The sequence below is a fragment of the Odocoileus virginianus genome, chromosome 33 (genome assembly GCF_023699985.2).
Source record: "Odocoileus virginianus isolate 20LAN1187 ecotype Illinois chromosome 33, Ovbor_1.2, whole genome shotgun sequence".
In the NCBI taxonomy this organism is placed as follows: domain Eukaryota; kingdom Metazoa; phylum Chordata; class Mammalia; order Artiodactyla; family Cervidae; genus Odocoileus; species Odocoileus virginianus.
This window is the reverse complement of record NC_069706.1, coordinates 6309698-6326564: the sequence shown is the minus strand read 5'-3', so window position 1 is coordinate 6326564 and position 16867 is coordinate 6309698. Positions and strand designations below refer to the sequence as shown.

The following is a 16867-nucleotide window of genomic DNA, read 5'->3' as shown; positions in this document are numbered from 1 at the left end:
TTTAAGCCTAAAACATCCAAGGCCAGCTGAAGATCCATAGAAAAAAGTACGAACTTGGGTGTAATCATGGAAGTCCATAAACACACAGCATCCCATTGATAAAAGTGCAGTTGACACACACCTTGCTTCAAGAGCACAGTTGTTAGATAAAAATGAGAAACACATGCATTTTCAAGTTGAAACACTGGTGTAGCCTCAAAATAAATTGCTGAGACCTAAGGGAGCCTCAGCTTTGGGGAAGAAGGCTGGATTCTTAGAGAAAGAAAGGCCACACTGTTCAGACCTCCAAGACGAGGCCCCTGACTCTCAGCCCTGCGGATGTCAGACCTGGAGTCAGGAAAAGAATCTTAGATGATGGTGCTTGGGTCCCCAGACTGTGTGTATATACCTGTGAGAATGAACTCTCAGTTTCTGGCTGAATTATTTATAGAAGATAGGGTGTGACTTTGTAACTAGAATGGACACCTTGATCTGGAAAAGAATATATAAAGGAATGGTTCAAAGAAGTCAGTTAACTGCAAACAGTCCAGCTTCAAAAGGCACTGTTGATTCTGAGAACTAGAACAGAAAGGAAACCTCAGCAACGTGTCTTAGGGAGGGATGGAACGTCTTTATATACTCAGAACCACTGCCTCAAGATGGAAACTTGGAGCTCAAGTGGAAAAGGAGGAGTCTCAGGGTTGGCTGTCCTTAGAAAGTACCAACTGAAACAAACAAACAAACAATTGAGCTTGTTGATCTGAATACCTTCGCTGAAGGAATTGACAAGTGAAGATGCTTAATGCAAGAAACTAGCTTTTGTTTGGCTTTGTTAGAGGGTTGTAGGATTAGCTGGGCTTCCCAGGTGGCTCAGTGGTAAAGAATCCACCTGTCAATGCAGGAGACCTGGGTTTGATCCCTGGTCAGGAAGATCTGCTGGAGGAGGAAATGGCAACCTGTTCCCGTATTCTTGCCTGGAGAATCCCATGGATGGAGGAGCCTGGCGGGCTACAGTCCCTGGGGTCACAAAGAATCAGACACGAGGGAGCGACTGAGCCTGCATGCAGTAGGATTAGCTATTTATTAATTGTTTTCTTTAAAATGATTATATACTAGGTATATGCAAGGACATTTATTTTCTTTAATATTTTTGAAAAATTGCTATCAATATAAGTACCAAACAATGCAGTGGGTGGATACATTAAAATATAATATCATTAAACAATAGATTATTATGAGGCCATTAACATATTTTCATAAAGTGCATATGACATGATAATAAGTGAAGATAATAGGATGAAAAATGTGTAGGTAATATGACGGATCATGCAATTTAAAAATGAAGGGTCTTGGACACACATGATGCAGTTTCTATAATTATTATAAATATTTTACTTTGAAACTCCAGGGGGAAAAAAGTCTCATTATAACAAGTGACATGATATTTCCATTTTGTACTTTCAATAATAAAACTGACCATTTAAATGAGAGATCAGCACACTTTTTTGTAAAGAGCCAGGCGGTCACTATTTTAGGCTTTTGTGGGACACCTATGTCTATCATCATATGGGCTCCCCAGGTGGTACTAGTGGTAAAGAATCCTCCTGCCAATGCAGGAGACAAAAGAGACGGAGGTTTGATCCCTGGGTCAGGAATAACCCCTGGAGGAGGGCATGGCAACCCACTCCAGTATTCTTGCCTGGAAAATCCCATGAACAGAGGAACCTGGCAGGTTACAGTTCATAGCGTTGCAGAGAGTCGGACACAACTGAGCTATCCTTTGTTTTTATGTCTGTCATATATTATTTTTTGTTTTTGCTTATTTTTTTAGTCCTTTGAAAAATCTAATAAGTCATTCTTGGTTTACCAGCATTACACAAACAGTATGGAGGTTGGATTTGACCTTGAGGGTGTGGTTTGCTGATCTCCAATTTAGATGATTTTATGTCTAAATCATCTTTGCTACCTATTTATTAATTTGGAGAATTTGTGACATATTTTCATGTTTGACATTTATGACACACATTTTCCCCAAGTCACTTTAGAAGAGCTATACCAATTCAAACTAGACCTTTCTTGGAATTAATTTGTTTGTTTGTTTGTTTTTCATTTCTATAAAGGAAAGTGAAATATATATTACATAGAGAGCCACATTACCCAAAATGGTAGCTGTCAACCCGTGGGCTAGAGTAACATTAATTAAAATTTAATGAAATTTAAAATTCCATGCCTTGGTCCCACCCACACCATGTACTGAATCATGCAGATATAGAACACTTCATTTTAGACAGTTCTATAGGACAACAATGTTAGAGAAAACTGCAAATAATATACCGTATCTTATGGTGAGTTTTGGGTCACCCTCTTTCTCACTGAAAATAAAATGTATACAGAAGGAGAAATAGGTTCCATGGGAAGATGATAAGATTTAGCATCAAATGGAGCCAGAAAAACAGACAATGGTTGAAAAATCTCCCCAAGTTCAAAAAAACGCATCTACCATATCCTGGCTGTGTGATCCTGGGCAAATCACTCCACTTCTCATTGCCCTCCACCTCCTCAGCTGAAAGGCAAACAGGGTAATACCTACCTGGTGCAGACTCTGAGGATTAAACAAGGCTGAGCCGGTGAAAATGTGCAGTAGATTTGTAGTTCTAGGAGATACATGCAATTTACACTGGCAATGGGGAAATATTTATAAATTCAGGAAGAAACCATTTCTTGCAGATATGGTTAGATTTGGGCTTCTCAGGGAACACAGAAAAATACCTTTCATTTAAGGAGTGTCAAAGCTTCTGCTGAAGATTACACTCTGCTTGGGAGAAACAACTGGGGTGCCCCCACGACCTGATGCCTTCAGGGACCCTCGGGTTTGGCTTCCTGGGGGCTGTTTCTAACCTTTGCCCCAACAGCGAAGAGTTTGGTTTATCTTAGCTTTTAGGAATTGAGATGCTTGACCTTGGTACCTGGTAAAGATTCCCCTCAGTCTCTCATCCTTCTAATTACCCTGAGCTGTTGCCTCTGACCCCCACCTGTCCCTTCCTCTAGCTGATCTCAGAAGCAGCCTACCTCCCCTCTGGTCCCCAGACTCACTCTTCACCATCTATCCCGGTGGGGACCCATCGGGAAGTTATGGAGATTCCATCGGGTGTAGACGCATTGTATGAAAGAGACGGGAAGGTCTTTCTTGGCTGTGCCAAGGGACTGTGAGGAGGGGCCGACCAGCTGGAGAACCACGGTGGACTCAGAGAGACCCTGAATTCTTCAACCTGCTCTGGGAATTGGGGTGGGAGTGGGGCACATCTCCTCCCTAGAGGACCCATCCCTGGCAGAGGAATCCTTGGTCTTTCCTTGCCAGCACTGTGACCTCTTCTTCCACATTTATTTTTTGGTCTCCTCCTTCTAGGAATTCGTGGCTATAATCATATCTATTAAAGTGCTTTGAAACTATTATTCCCTCCACCACCACCCCTCCCCAGTTAAATGGGGGAGAACCACATGTTCCTCTCATTTCCTCCTCTTCAATGGAATCACAAAGGATAACACAGCCTTGCAAACAAGTCTCCGGCCACAGGCCAGTGATATTTCCCACCATGAGAACACCGTGCCACAAGCAACAACCAAGCACCTTTTGCGAGGCTGGGCTGCCACTTGGATGGCCTGCATATCTGATGTCAGTTATTTTCATATACATTTGCAAAGCTGTGATAGAAGGCAGGCAACCAGCTATGCCGTCCCTCCCACCCCCCTGCCCCCAACCCAAAGCCCCGCATCCCATCCATTGGCCCCCGTCCTGACAAGGGTCTAACAAAGAATGGCTGGGGCAAGGATTTGGGGGTAATGAGCAGAGGGGGTAGATGCTAAGGCAACAGGGAAAAATGAAGACATGCTTGTGAGGATCAGCTTCACCTTGCAGAAAGCCACAAGGGAGGGTGGTGCGGAGGGAGGGGGAGAGAACTTACATGGGAGGGAAGGTGATCAGACTCAGATTTATATCACAAAACAAAAAGAGCCACACAGACGGGCTTACTTGCGGAAGTATATACAAGTGAACTGGGGGCACTGTACATGGAAGATCCCTCCTGGTTTGCCTGGCACAACAGCACGGTGCCTACGGAAGAGAGAGAGAGAGAGACGGTGTCTGGTCTGGGAACAGGCACGCTCGCTATGCCTGGGAGCCATGGCACACACACGAGAAAGGCAGAGAAATGCAAACACAGCCACACCCCCGAGCGCAGGATGGGGACACCTCAGGAAGCCCCCTGCCTTAGTCAGAGGGGGTTGGAAGGAACCCACCACCCAGCCCATCACATGCTTGGCTTTTCTGTTTCACACGGAGTTTGCTAGTGGAGCCTGGTTTCAGATCAGGTATGGAGGCAGCATGGCATACTCAAAAGGGAGCTTTAGAAATATCGGAGATGGGACTTCCCTGGTAGTCCAGTGGTTAGGACTTTGCCCTCTAGTGCAGGGGGTATGGGTTCGAACCCTGGTCAGGGAGTTAAGATCCCACACGGCTCAGGGCCAAAAAAATCCAAAACATAAACAACAGAAGCAATATTTCAACAAATTCAATAGAGACTTTAGAAATGGTCCACATCCAAAAAAAAAAAGGAATGAAATATTGGAGAGACGTGGACAACAAGCTTGATGCAGATATTAATTAGCTGTGTGATCTCAGTCACTGTAACTCTCTGTGCCTCAGGATTCCCATCTGGAAAATGAGGGTGAATATACCTACCTCCAGGAAGGGTTATGAATTGTTTGTACTACTGGAGATGTGCTCAACTAAGTGGTAAGCACATGCTCAATTTATTTAAAGAAAAATTTTCCTCTTCCCCCCATTTTAATTTTTTCTGAATCAGTTCTTCAGAGGAAAAGAAGTAAGGCAGGGGAAGAAAATAAATGAAAGTTGGCCATCCCTGGGACCCACCCTGGACCCACACTGGACTTGGGGTGAAACCACCTTTGGCTTCTGCATTTCCGGTTTCTTCCCTAAAGCTCTGTGCCTTCCAGTGTCTGAGGCGGACACTTCCTAAGCCTGCGGACCATAGCGCACTGCAGTGATGCCTCTCCTACCCCTCATCTACAGCAAAGGATGCTGGGATTATCCTTGCAAAGTGGAATTTTGCAGCGGGGACAAGCAGTGGCATCCTACAGTATCTTCTCAATCTACAACTTCCTGTGGAAGGACCACCTGCTCCAAGGATGGCCAGGGTGAGGAATCTTTAGGGTTATCGGTGTTGCAATCCTGTGGCTGTGAAGCTCAAACTCAGAGATTTTGAGAAGAATGAGAGGGACTTTTGAGGACCTGTAAGCCCCTTGCTAATGATGGATAAGGGCTCCTGTGGTTTCTGTTCCCTTCCTTGGCTGGGCAAGGTCAGTTGCCTCTACTTCTTCCTCTTTTTTCCTGTCATCCTTGCCACTGGGAAGCCATGTGTCAAGAGAAGCAGCCCTGACTTCCCATCAACTCACCTATATCCTTGGAGACCTGCCCTAGGAAGGGCTTCCGGAATCCTTTGTTGTCTTTCCCAACGTCAGTGAAAGGGAGTTAGAACCTCTAGACTGAGTGGTGTGTGTGCGCGTGCGTGCTCAGCCGTGGCCGACTCTTTGAGACCCCATGAACTGTAGCCCACCAGGCTCCGCTGTTCATGGGATTCCCCAGGCAAGAATACTGGAGTGGGTTGCCATGTCCTCCTCCTTTGGTGCCGAGGTTTCCAAAGAAAAATAATATAACCATAGCAAAAACATATCCAGAAGGGCATTTCAGTACCGTGCAGTTAAGGACTTAGGGACAGTTTTCAATACTGAGCTCTGTGACAGAGCGAAGCCCTCTGGGACACCACACAGATTCTCTCTGGAAGGATAAATTCTGGAAGTGCATAATGATGTTTTCCTCATTTTCTTATGCTGTGGATCCTTAGAAAAAGACAGAAATAACTCTGGATGTTCTCTTTGTAGCAAAAAAAAAAAAGTCTTTATGCGATGATTTTGACCTTTGTAAAACAAAATCCATACTGTCACAGGACTTGGCTTTTATTTTATCTGAAAACATTCTCCAATTTAATTTGCAAAGTATTTATTGTAGGTTCTCTTAGTACTTTGTGACCTTTCCTTACAAGAAAGTTTTGAAGTAAAGAAAACCAAAGGAGCATAGAAGAACACTGTCACCTCTGTGTGTTTTTTAGGTGCGGGCAGCTAACATGTGTTTATCTAAAAAGTCAAACAGATAACAGGGTACAAACCGCAGTAAAGAGCGTGTACCATATGTATACCTATGACTGATTCATGGTGATGTATGGTAGAAGTCAACATATTATTGTAAAACAATTATCCTTCAATAAAAATATATTTTTCTCAAAAAAAGAGTGTTTATAAGGTCATCAAGGCAGTTTGAATAAACTATATGGGAAGAGAAACTAAAAACAGTGGATGTATGTATGTATATAACTGAATCACGATATAAATCAACTATACTACAATAAAAGTGTTTTTTTAAGGCACTTTGTGATACAGCGTTGATTGAGTTTTCTAACGAGTCTCTCGAACAGAGTCTCTGATCTGCCCCTGCCATCACCCCCAAATACAGACCCACCACCTCCAACTACCAAGAACTGTCTAGTTATTATGCTGATATTGGTATTTCTCAGACTTCTATGCCTCTGTTTATAAATTCCTTAGAATTTAAGGATGGCAGGTATGTTCCATTTATACCAGTATCTACCCATTCCATTATCCATCCATTCCAGTATCCATCCACCCATTAGCCAGGAGAAACCTTTCGTCAAATTTCAACAGTATCTTTTTCAATTAGCCTGGGATCCTCTGGGTCATTCTTAATAGTTTCCAGGCAGTTACTACCACTAGGTCAGCCTCGGCAGATGGGACAAAACCTCTATTCTATTCCTGCTCTTGTTGTTTAGTGAGTAAGTCGTGTCCAACTCTCTGAGACCCTGTGGACTGTAAGCTGCTGGGCTCCTCTGTCCGTGGGATTTCCCAGGCAAGAATACTGGAGTGGTCGTCATTTCTTCCTCCAGGGGATTTAGGTTAAACCATATGAAATTGACTTTTCTTATGTCAAAGATGGTTGAACATTGGTAAATACATGTGGTTCAATTGAAGAAAAAAAAAAAGGCTGTCCTCCACCTCGACCCTTCTGCATTGTTTAAGTCATCTCTTCTCTTCCCAGTCCCCAGGGGTTAATTAATTACTTCATCTTCAATGCTCCTATCACACTTAAAAATCTCCCTAGTAGATCCTTTGATATGCTGTATTACAACTTTTTATTTACATATTGGTCTCAGCTGCAGATAATTCCCCTGGATCAGAGCCAAATCATACTCATCCTTTTATCCCCGTGCGTGCATGTTAAGTCATTTCAATCATGTCCGACTCTTCTGGACCCCATGGACTGCAGCCCGCCAGGCTCCTCTGTCCATGGGATTCTCCAGGCAAGAATACTGGAGTGGATTGCCATGCCCACCAAAGTACCTGGTTCTCAGAGGGATTCATGAATGTGATTAAATGATTATGTTTTTAAAGACTTCCTCATTTCTATTTTCTTTGATAAAAACGGTGCTTTTCCCAGCCAACCTTTCCGTCCCTTGTTGATAGCTGGGGGTTTGCATGCCTTCAGGTCTTCTTTTCTGGTTCTTTGACGGTTGACTCATCCAGTTTAAGAAAAACCTGGGCAGCCTGCTCATCCGTTTCCTGCAATGCTGATGACTCTATCTACAACTGGCATGGACCGGGCTCGGTGTGACTGACTGTGATCTTGGGATCACTGGAGCCGTTGGCAAAGCCTGTCACTTGATACTCAGAGAGCCACAACCACCAGCATCCCAACATCTGACAAGATGTACATCCCCTGGGCCACTCTCAGGCAGGATGTGGCATCTCCCGCAGGGGCCGGTGAGCCAGGATCCAGACCTCAGATGGGGCAGCTCAATTCTCCTTCTCACCTGGAGATTCCTCACTGTACAGAGGACCATTTCTGGCCCTTGGGAGGGCAAGAAGAAGCCCAGTGGGAGTGTCTCCTAGCACAGACAGGAGGGAGAAAGTGTCTACATTTTTTTTTTTTTCTCTCTGCTGCCAACCCTTAGGTGATGAAATTGGATGCAAGTCAACTGGAACAAGGGTGCAGTTTCACACCTCCAGGTCATCACACAGGCTCCCAGGAAGTTTCCCTTCCCTGAGGTAACTCCCCTCCCTTCGCACTCACTTCTCCTCCTCCTAGAAACTGGATCTATTTGTCTCCATCTGGCAGGTGGTAAAGAACTCGCCTGCCAAGCAGGAGATGTGGGTTCAATCACTGGGTCAGGAAGGTCCCCTGGAGAAGGAAATGGCAACCCGCTACAGTATTCTTGCCTGGAGAATCCCATGGACCGAGGAGCCTGGCGGGCTACAGTCTATGGGGTCACAGAGAGTCAGACAAGCCTTAGTGACTGAACAAGCATCAGCAGCCCAGCAGAGCAATCCAAGGCTCTGCAGATGAGCTCAGAGTGAACCAGGCCCTAGGTCATCTCCATATATTTATAAACAAAACGAAAATGGTTACGTATCTTTGGTCTGAATACTTCTGTGGGCAAAGAGGCCAGAATTGATTTACTTTTCATCTCGACCCTATTGTCCGTTGACCAATTTTGTCTTTGCTCGGGAGCACTTCAACATCAAAGTGTACCTCGCTTCTAGTCTGAGCTAGTCCTGTCAAGTTCTGCGGAGGCTGGCTGCGGAAGAAGGCACGCAGTCATCAATTACACAGTCCTAGAGAGGTCACCCTTGGTTTCTCATCCAGGAAAAAGACACATACACTCTTTGTTCTGCTGTAATGGACTGAGTGGTGGTCTCTCAAAATTCATACATGGAAGTCCTACACCTAGTAGCTCAGGAGATGAGTGTGTGTGGAGAAAGCATCTTTAAAGAGGTGATTAAGGTAAAATGAGGGTAGAACCTAATTCCAACAACCGATGTCCCCATAAAAAAGAGGAATTAGGACACAGATGCAGAGGGCGGACCCAGTAAAGACACAAGACACAGGAGAAGATGGGCGTCTACAAGTCAAGGAGAGAGGTCTCAGAAGAAGTCAAATCCTGCCAACACCTGAATCCCAGACTTCTAGACCCCAGACATGTGAGAAAGTCAATGTCTGTTTTTGAAGAGATGGTACCCAGTCAATGGTACTTTGTTCTAATAACCCTACCTTAGCCTTAAGGACCAATAATGAGCTATCGTGAGGGTTCCCTATGAAGGGTTATATAAGCATCAAACTTCTGTTCTCTTGTCCCTGCCAATGGAGGTAACTGCTTCCAATTGATAAATTTATCCAAAGCCCCGAAGGGCTGTGGACGATTTTGGCTTTTATAGTTATGCATTTTTGAACATAGACTAGCATTGAGCTAATCCGTGTAAGCATATTTTCACAGCTAATACCTAAAGCTTTTATACATGCCTGAAAGATGAGCTTCTCTGAAGGGTTATGGGAGCATTTTACGTACCGAGGTATTTCCATTTAGGCACAGAGGCTGCAGAAAATGCAGTGTGCATGTTTAATTCTTATAAATCAAATCATGTTTTAATTGTGCCAAGGGATTTCCATATTTAAAGGCGCCCTGGAGTGAATCTGCCTATAGTGTAAATAATCCCTCATTCCAATTTATTTAGTAAGTTTTGATTTTCCTATTTAGAAACACATCACTTTTTTCTTTTCACTTTTTATTGTGACAAAATTGCAGAGAAAAAGGATAGTACATCAGATATGTGTACAATTTTCTCCCTGACTCTTTATTGTTTAAAAAATGTAATGACTCACTTCACTTTGTTCTCCTGCCACCCAAATTTAGGCTAATAGAGGATTCTACAGAAAACATTTAATTGACTCAATAAGATAATAAATATATTGGATCCTCAAATGTTATAGTAACAGTTCCAAAAACTGCTTATTGGAGACTTGCTATGTGCCAGGCAAACCCTCTCAATGTTTCCTTTGGATTATCCCCTAATTTACCCTATAAGACAAGTACTACTATTATACCCATTTAACAGATGGGGATACTGAGACATTGAGAGTTTCAGCATTTTGCCCAAGGTTACACAGACAGAATTATTGTGGTGCTAAATGTAGAATAAACCAACGGGATTTCTGGACCCATGGACTTAAGGCTAATGTTTTTTTTTAAACTTTTTTTTGTTTTGGGGTATAGCTGATTAACAATGTTGTGCTAGTTTCAGGCGAACACTGAAGGGATTCAAAATTAATCTTTTAAATTAGGTGCAGGCAAGCTACAGATTTTTAGCCCAGTCTGGCCTACCACCTTTTTGTATGGCCATGAGCTAAGAATAATTACATTTTTATATGACTGAGGGGAAAAAAATCAGTAGAAGAGTAATATTTGGTGACAGGTGAAAATTATATAAAATTCAAATTTTAGTATTAATAAAGTTTTATTGGAACACAACTATACTCATTCACTTGCATCTTATTTATGGCTGCTTTATGCTACTATTACAGAGCTAAGTAATCACAACAGAGAACATGTGGCTCACAAAGACTAAAGTATTTGCTACCTGGATCCCTATAGGGCTTCCCTGGTGTCTCAGATGGTGAAGAATCTGCATGCAATACAGGAAGCCCAGGTTTGATCCCTGGGTCAGGAAGATCCCCTGAAGAAGGGAATGGCTACCTACTCCACTATTCTTGCCTGGAGAATTCCATGAAGAGAGGCGCCTGACGGGATCTTTCAGAACATGTTTAGGGACCATTGTTCTAAAGTCTACTTTTTATTTGGAACCATACTACAAATAATTGTCTTTCAGGACAGCCTTAGCTCCTTCCCAGGAAGTGGGCACTAAAAATTTCAGAAGGTATCATTTTATCAATAGTTGCCAAATTTTTAAATTTTCTTTGTTTTGTTTAAAATGAATATCCCCAAAGAGTTTGAAGGTATGTTCTTTTTTTCTAACACTTCACCCAAATTTCTTTCTAATTCATTGTTGTTTGAATGGAACAAGGAGAAATGTGGTCCCATAAGACATTTGTGAAAGGATAACAATTCAGATATAAGAAAAACGATGAAAATAAGTTTTATTTCCTAAGGCATTTGGCCTTCTGGGTCACAGGCATCAATATATAGATAGGGACCATCTTAGAGCCTTGCTTCTCAAATGCTAATACTTCACTGAATCAATGGGTTGGGCCAGGACACTTTTTAAATGAACTTTCTGATCTAGTAGGTATGAAAGAAAGTGAAAGTGTTAGCAGCTCCATCATGTCCCACTCGTTGAGACCCCATGGGGTGGGGCCTGAGAGTTTACATTTCTACAGGCTCCCAGGGGATTCCAGGATTACCAGCAACAGTAACATGGTAACGGAGGGGCTATTAGGGTGTATATGTGTGCTCAGCTGGTCAGTCATGCTTAACTCTCTGCAACCCATGGACTGTAGACCACCAAGCTCCTCTGTGTATGGGATTCTCCAGGCAAGAATACTGGAGTGGGTTGCCATTTCCTCCTATAGGGGATCTTCCCGACCCAGGGATTGAACCCCAGTCTCCTGCATTGGAAGGCAGGTTCTTTATCACCGTGTCACCTGGGAAACCTAAGAACTATATAAACAATCTTAAATACAGCTGATAAGACTGATAAGACGACACTGAGCTTCTGCTCTTGGTCCAAGTATGTTCTACAAGCACTGGAACTTTTTTTTCTTATTAAATCCACAAGGAAACTAAGGCTGAGAGGCAGAAAAACATCAGACAAAACCAAAATCTGAGCCAGCCTGGCATGACTCCGAAGCTCAGGCTCTCTCATGAAACTTATCAACAGTGACACTTGGTTTAGAGTTGATAAAAAACATCCTCTCTAACCTTGGAATGATAAATAATCTGTGCATGTGTGCGCATGTGTAACTTGATTCATTCGTGGCTGACTCTTTGCGACCCTATGGGCTGTAGCCCACCAGGCCCCTCTGTCCACGCAATTTTCCAGGCAAGGCCTGATAAATATTCACCAAACCCATTTCAACAAAACTATGTCTAAAGATTCTGCAGTCATCTGGCTGAAAACATCTGACTCTTCCAGGCTAAAGATGTTATTAACATCTAGAAGCTCCTGATCAACTTGAAGAATCTGTGGTAGGGTTTTAATTCCAACCAAGGAAGTCTGTGGGGAGGTTGTATCTTCTGTAGCTAAGAAAAACCCTCACTTGCAAAACAGAAGCAAGACATGGAGGAAGGAAACAGAGGAGAAATAGTGAACCCTTAAGCTCAGATAGAGCATCTGGAAAGCATGATTTTCGGAAACTATCAGGCTTAGTTTTGTTCTCTAGCTTTGCTCAGTTTTTTTGGACCTCATCATTTAATAGCCTTGAGCCTCCGGTTTTCATATCTGCCAAACAGGGACAAACTATCAATTTCATTGAGTATTGTTGGAAGGATTAAAATGATCACACGAAAGGGTTTGGCAAATAGTAGCTTATCAGTAAGTGATCTCAGTAATAATAACAGAAATAGTAATTGCTACTATTTGGAATCTCAAAATAGGATCCATTGGGGACTTACTTTGTTCTCTTGGTTTTGTTTGTTCAACAAAGCAGTAGCAAATTGGTAACTACTATTCTATTTTGATTGGGGCTTCCTTGGTGGCTCAATGGTCAAGAATCTGCCTGCCAATGCAAGAGACATGGGTTCCATCCCTTCCTTGAGAAGATCCCCTGGAGAAGGAAATGGCAACCCACTCTAGTATCCTTGCCTGGGAAATCCCACGTAGAGTGGAGCCTGGTGGGCTACAGTCCATGGGGTCGCAAGGAATCTGACATGACTTAGCAATTAAACAACAAAAACATACTGTTTTGATTGATCAACAATATAATGCTAAATGTAACAGAATTAATGGAAAACATCTGAAGACTGGGAAGTAACTGCAAAACACTTAGTATCTCTTTCAATTTGCACATTTCATTTACCTGTCTCACAGCCTCCTCCTGAAGATATTTTAGTGCGCAGTTTCTGCTCAGGGTTAAACACGAATGACAAATTATGCTTTGGCTGGAAACAGTGGCCTTTTGCAAAGACAGTGGTCTCTGCAAAAGAATCAGGTGGGCTTTCTCCCTCTCTGCCTCTCATCTTCTGAAGTAAGAACCTCTACGATGCTATGAGAGTTCAAAACACCCAGAAGCTCCCCCTGGTGTCCCCTTCTTAATACCTGACTTACTATTACAGGACTGGATTTTTGGAGGAACTGGGTGTACTCGTGGGATGATTGTAGAGATTCATCTTGAATTTCCTTCTTATCCCAGATTAGGTTTACATCCTGACCTCTTTCTTTTGGTAAGAACAGAAAATACTTCAACTTTGAATCTCTCAAAGAGCACATGCAGGCTAAGTCACTCAGTCGTATCCAACTCTTTGTGACCCAAAGGACGGTAGCCTGCCAGGCTCCTCTGTCCATGGGATTTCCCAGGAAAGAATTCTGGAGTGGGTTGCCATGCCTTCCTCCAGGGGATCTTCCCAACCCAGGGACTGAACCCACATCTGTGCCCCCACCCCCACCCCTTTTACCACTAGCACCACCCTGGGAAGCCCCTCTCAGAGTAATAAGATACATTTATATAAATATGCCTCTTACACTACACACACACACAGGCTGAGAGCAAGTACACTATTTCACCTTGTGAAAACTGGTTTTGAAAATGACAGAGAAGTAATATAGTGGGTTTCAGTCTTTACAATGCCACATGTATCGATATATCAAACAAATACTAGAAACATACAAATAAATTCATATTTTTCTTCAGAGAAAAGTATCAGTGATATTGGGGTGTTCTTGTTTTCCAAATGATACTGAGTTTAATACAATTATGAGTGTACATCGATTAACCTTTGCATCAGATTTAAATGTATAACCCATTAACTAATTTAATCTCTCTCAAAAAAAAATAACAGCCGTTGGCATTATTCTTTGAATAATCCTTGTTTAGTTTCCATAATGGTATACAGTTTAATGAAAAACTCATTAGAATGTATCATGCAGCATAATTAATTCTGGCTGATTCTTTTGGTGTTAATAGCTAATGCAGATGCTGGATTCCATTTTCCATTGGCTTTATTAATTTTTCATAAACCAATATTTTGACTGTAATGGGTTGTAACAGTTCCATAGAAGTTCTGGAATTGCATTAACTGTCATCAATGCAGTTAGTCTAAGTAGGGTTTTGCCATTTGTGTGTTGGTTCTTCAACACTACATTTTTTAAAAAGAAAAAGGGACAACTTCATTTTATGCTTGGAGAATAAGTATATACATATAATTAACATAAAGTGTATTAAACAATATTTGGCCAATTTTTCTCTATTTACACAACAACTTAATTACCTGGGCTATTATCAGCGAACCATAAATTTTGAAGAGAACACTAAAAGTGGAAAGAAAAAAAAAAATCGTAGAAACAAAATGGTTTAGGACAGAATGGCAGCTCCAGTTAAAACTTAAAGAGAAAAATGAATCCACCTCATTTTTTAAAATCTCAGGTAATTTGCTTTCTTTCCTAAGAAAAGTTTTTAGACAAATCTAGGAGACATTTTATCAACGTAACAGCTTTGGTTATTGAACATCATGTTGTTATCCTGGGGTCTGTCAAGAACCCGGTTTCTGGGCCTGGGGACCAGTCACTGATGTGATCTTACATCTTTCAGTCTTTCAGGGTTAATCCACGTATGCTCCTCATGATTAGTCTCCTATTAGTCACTTTTTGTGACTCCATGGACTATAGCCTGCCAGGCTTCTCTGTCCATGTAATTCTCCACAAAACACTAGAGTGGGTTGCCATGCCCTCCTCCAGGGGATCTTCCCGACCCAGGGATTGAACACAGTTCTCCTACATTGCAGGCAGATTCTTTACTGTCTGTGCCTTCAGGGAAGCCTTTGTCAACCACCAAAAGATAAATTCCAGAATCCAGATTATGGTATTATCAAGTCTTTTGCAACTTTTCTCTAGAAGGTTCTCTCTGATCTTAGTCAATACTTTGCAGCCTTTGGAGAAACCTGATTTTGCCCCAGTAATTCCCATCTCAGATGAACATCAAGTACTTGTATTATTTTTGTTTCTTTTTAGAATTTTCTCAATGGATTCTGAAGATAAAGGTTGAGAAACTCCTTTGTACACTACCAAATTCCTTACAATGCCTTTCTCTCTGCCTTCTTTCCTGGCAAACTCTTACTTACCCTTTCACAACTAATTTATGGCACCCCTTTTAAGGCAGAGAGCCTGGCTATTTTCCAGTCTTTCAGGAGGTACCATTATTTATTATGTGTGTGCATGCATGCTCAAGTCGCTTCAGTCATGCCCGACTCTTTGCAACCCTATGGACTGTAGCCCGCCAGGCTCCTTTGTCCATGAGATTCTCCAGGCAAGAATACTGGAGTGGGTTACCATGCCCTCCTCCAGGCGATCTTCCTGACCCAGGGATCAAACCCATGTCTCCTGCATCTCCTGCATTGCAGGCAGATTCTTTACCACTGAGCCACTCGGGAAGCCCATTATTTATTATACCTGAGTTTATTTGTCTGAATCCTTTATTGCTCTGCCAAGTTCTGGAGGGAATCACTGCTACCCCAGCGCCTGCCACGTCCTCGATGCTGTTACTCTGAGATAAAGGATGAGTTGAGGGAAGCCAGTGGTATGTGTGAATTTATTCACAGCCTCTGTCTTTGGCCCTTCCTTGATGGACATCATGTAACTGAGTGACAGGCAGCTGACCTCATGGGCTCCTGCAGCACTATGTAATTGCTACCAAGTGCAATGCTAAACAGAAACACAACACCTCCCCAGGGCATCAGCTTTGTGTTTATTTCTGCAGGGGATCTTCCCGACCTAGGGACTGAACCCAAGTCTCCTGCATCTTAACTGTCTGAGCAGCCAGGGAAGCCCAGAAAAGGGTTATGCTCATATGATATACAGATTCTTCACATACTAGTTCTGTGACTTAAATGAATGAGAGAAACTCTCTGCAAAACCTTGGTTTCATAATTTCTATAATGACGATAAGGCTATAACATTTTTGTAAGAATGGGAGGGAGGAGAGGCAGAATCTGGCACAGAGGAAGGGCCCAAAGTTGGCTTATGTTGCTGATGTTTTAGATTGCTGAATATATTGATGAGCGTAGCCTAGAACTTTCCCTGTGAAATTTATCCAGAGCCACATACCTGAACCTCATCCTCCTCCCATGGCCTGAAGGTGGGGCATCTCCTACAAGGACCATCCTGTCACTCCTCGCTTTGGGGGGAGCTTGCCTTGATGGCCTTTCCAGGCAATAGAATGGGGACACGTTTATTTAGGAAATGCCATTTTCAGCACATAAGCAAGTTCTAATCCTGGTTGAAGATCAAAAATGCCCACAGGGCTCCATCAAAGCTGAGCTGCAGTCCCTCTGTGGGACAGGGAAGGACGCAGATAAAAATTAAGGCCAAATGTGGGCTGGACTGGGCTGAAATCTGATAAGACAGATGCAGGGTGGAGAGGGGAGAAGCACAGTGAATTGCAACAGAAAGGGGAGGCAAATGTAAACAGATGTAGGAGATAAACTCTTTGAAGTGGAACATTTCCAGGTTGAAAATCCTTTGCTTGGGGACTTCAATCTGGACTCTTCTGTTCCAGTTCACTGAAGTGCACTGCACTGGAATCTGGCAGATGTGTAAATTATACAAAATATCACCGAGCCAAAGGTCAGTGTGCATGAGGAGCGGCTCCCCACCGCCATGGCTCTGAGTCCAGGCAGGGCTGGTCCCCCGGGGGGATACAAGGAAGTGCAGAGCCGTGAGGGGGCACCCCTGGTGGCTCAGCAGTTAAGAATCCACCTACCAATGCAGGAGATGCGAGTTCAGTCCCTGGGTAGGGAAG

The 16867-nt window shown here is 43.0% G+C and overlaps 1 protein-coding gene across 32 annotated transcripts in view; it reads right to left on the bottom strand.

Moving 5' to 3' along the window:
* RBFOX1 (RNA binding fox-1 homolog 1) overlaps positions 1 to 16867 on the bottom strand; it is a 2345672-nt gene that overhangs the window by 90114 nt on the left and 2238691 nt on the right. For 23 of the 32 annotated variants that reach the window (XM_070460570.1, XM_070460564.1, XM_070460571.1 and 20 more), the window contains one exon: positions 4010 to 4090. The exons of the other annotated variants lie outside the window; for them this stretch is intronic. In XM_070460570.1, the coding sequence (XP_070316671.1) occupies positions 4010 to 4090 (81 nt within the window). The remainder of the gene's footprint in view (positions 1 to 4009; positions 4091 to 16867) is intronic. 32 annotated transcript variants of the gene reach the window in all.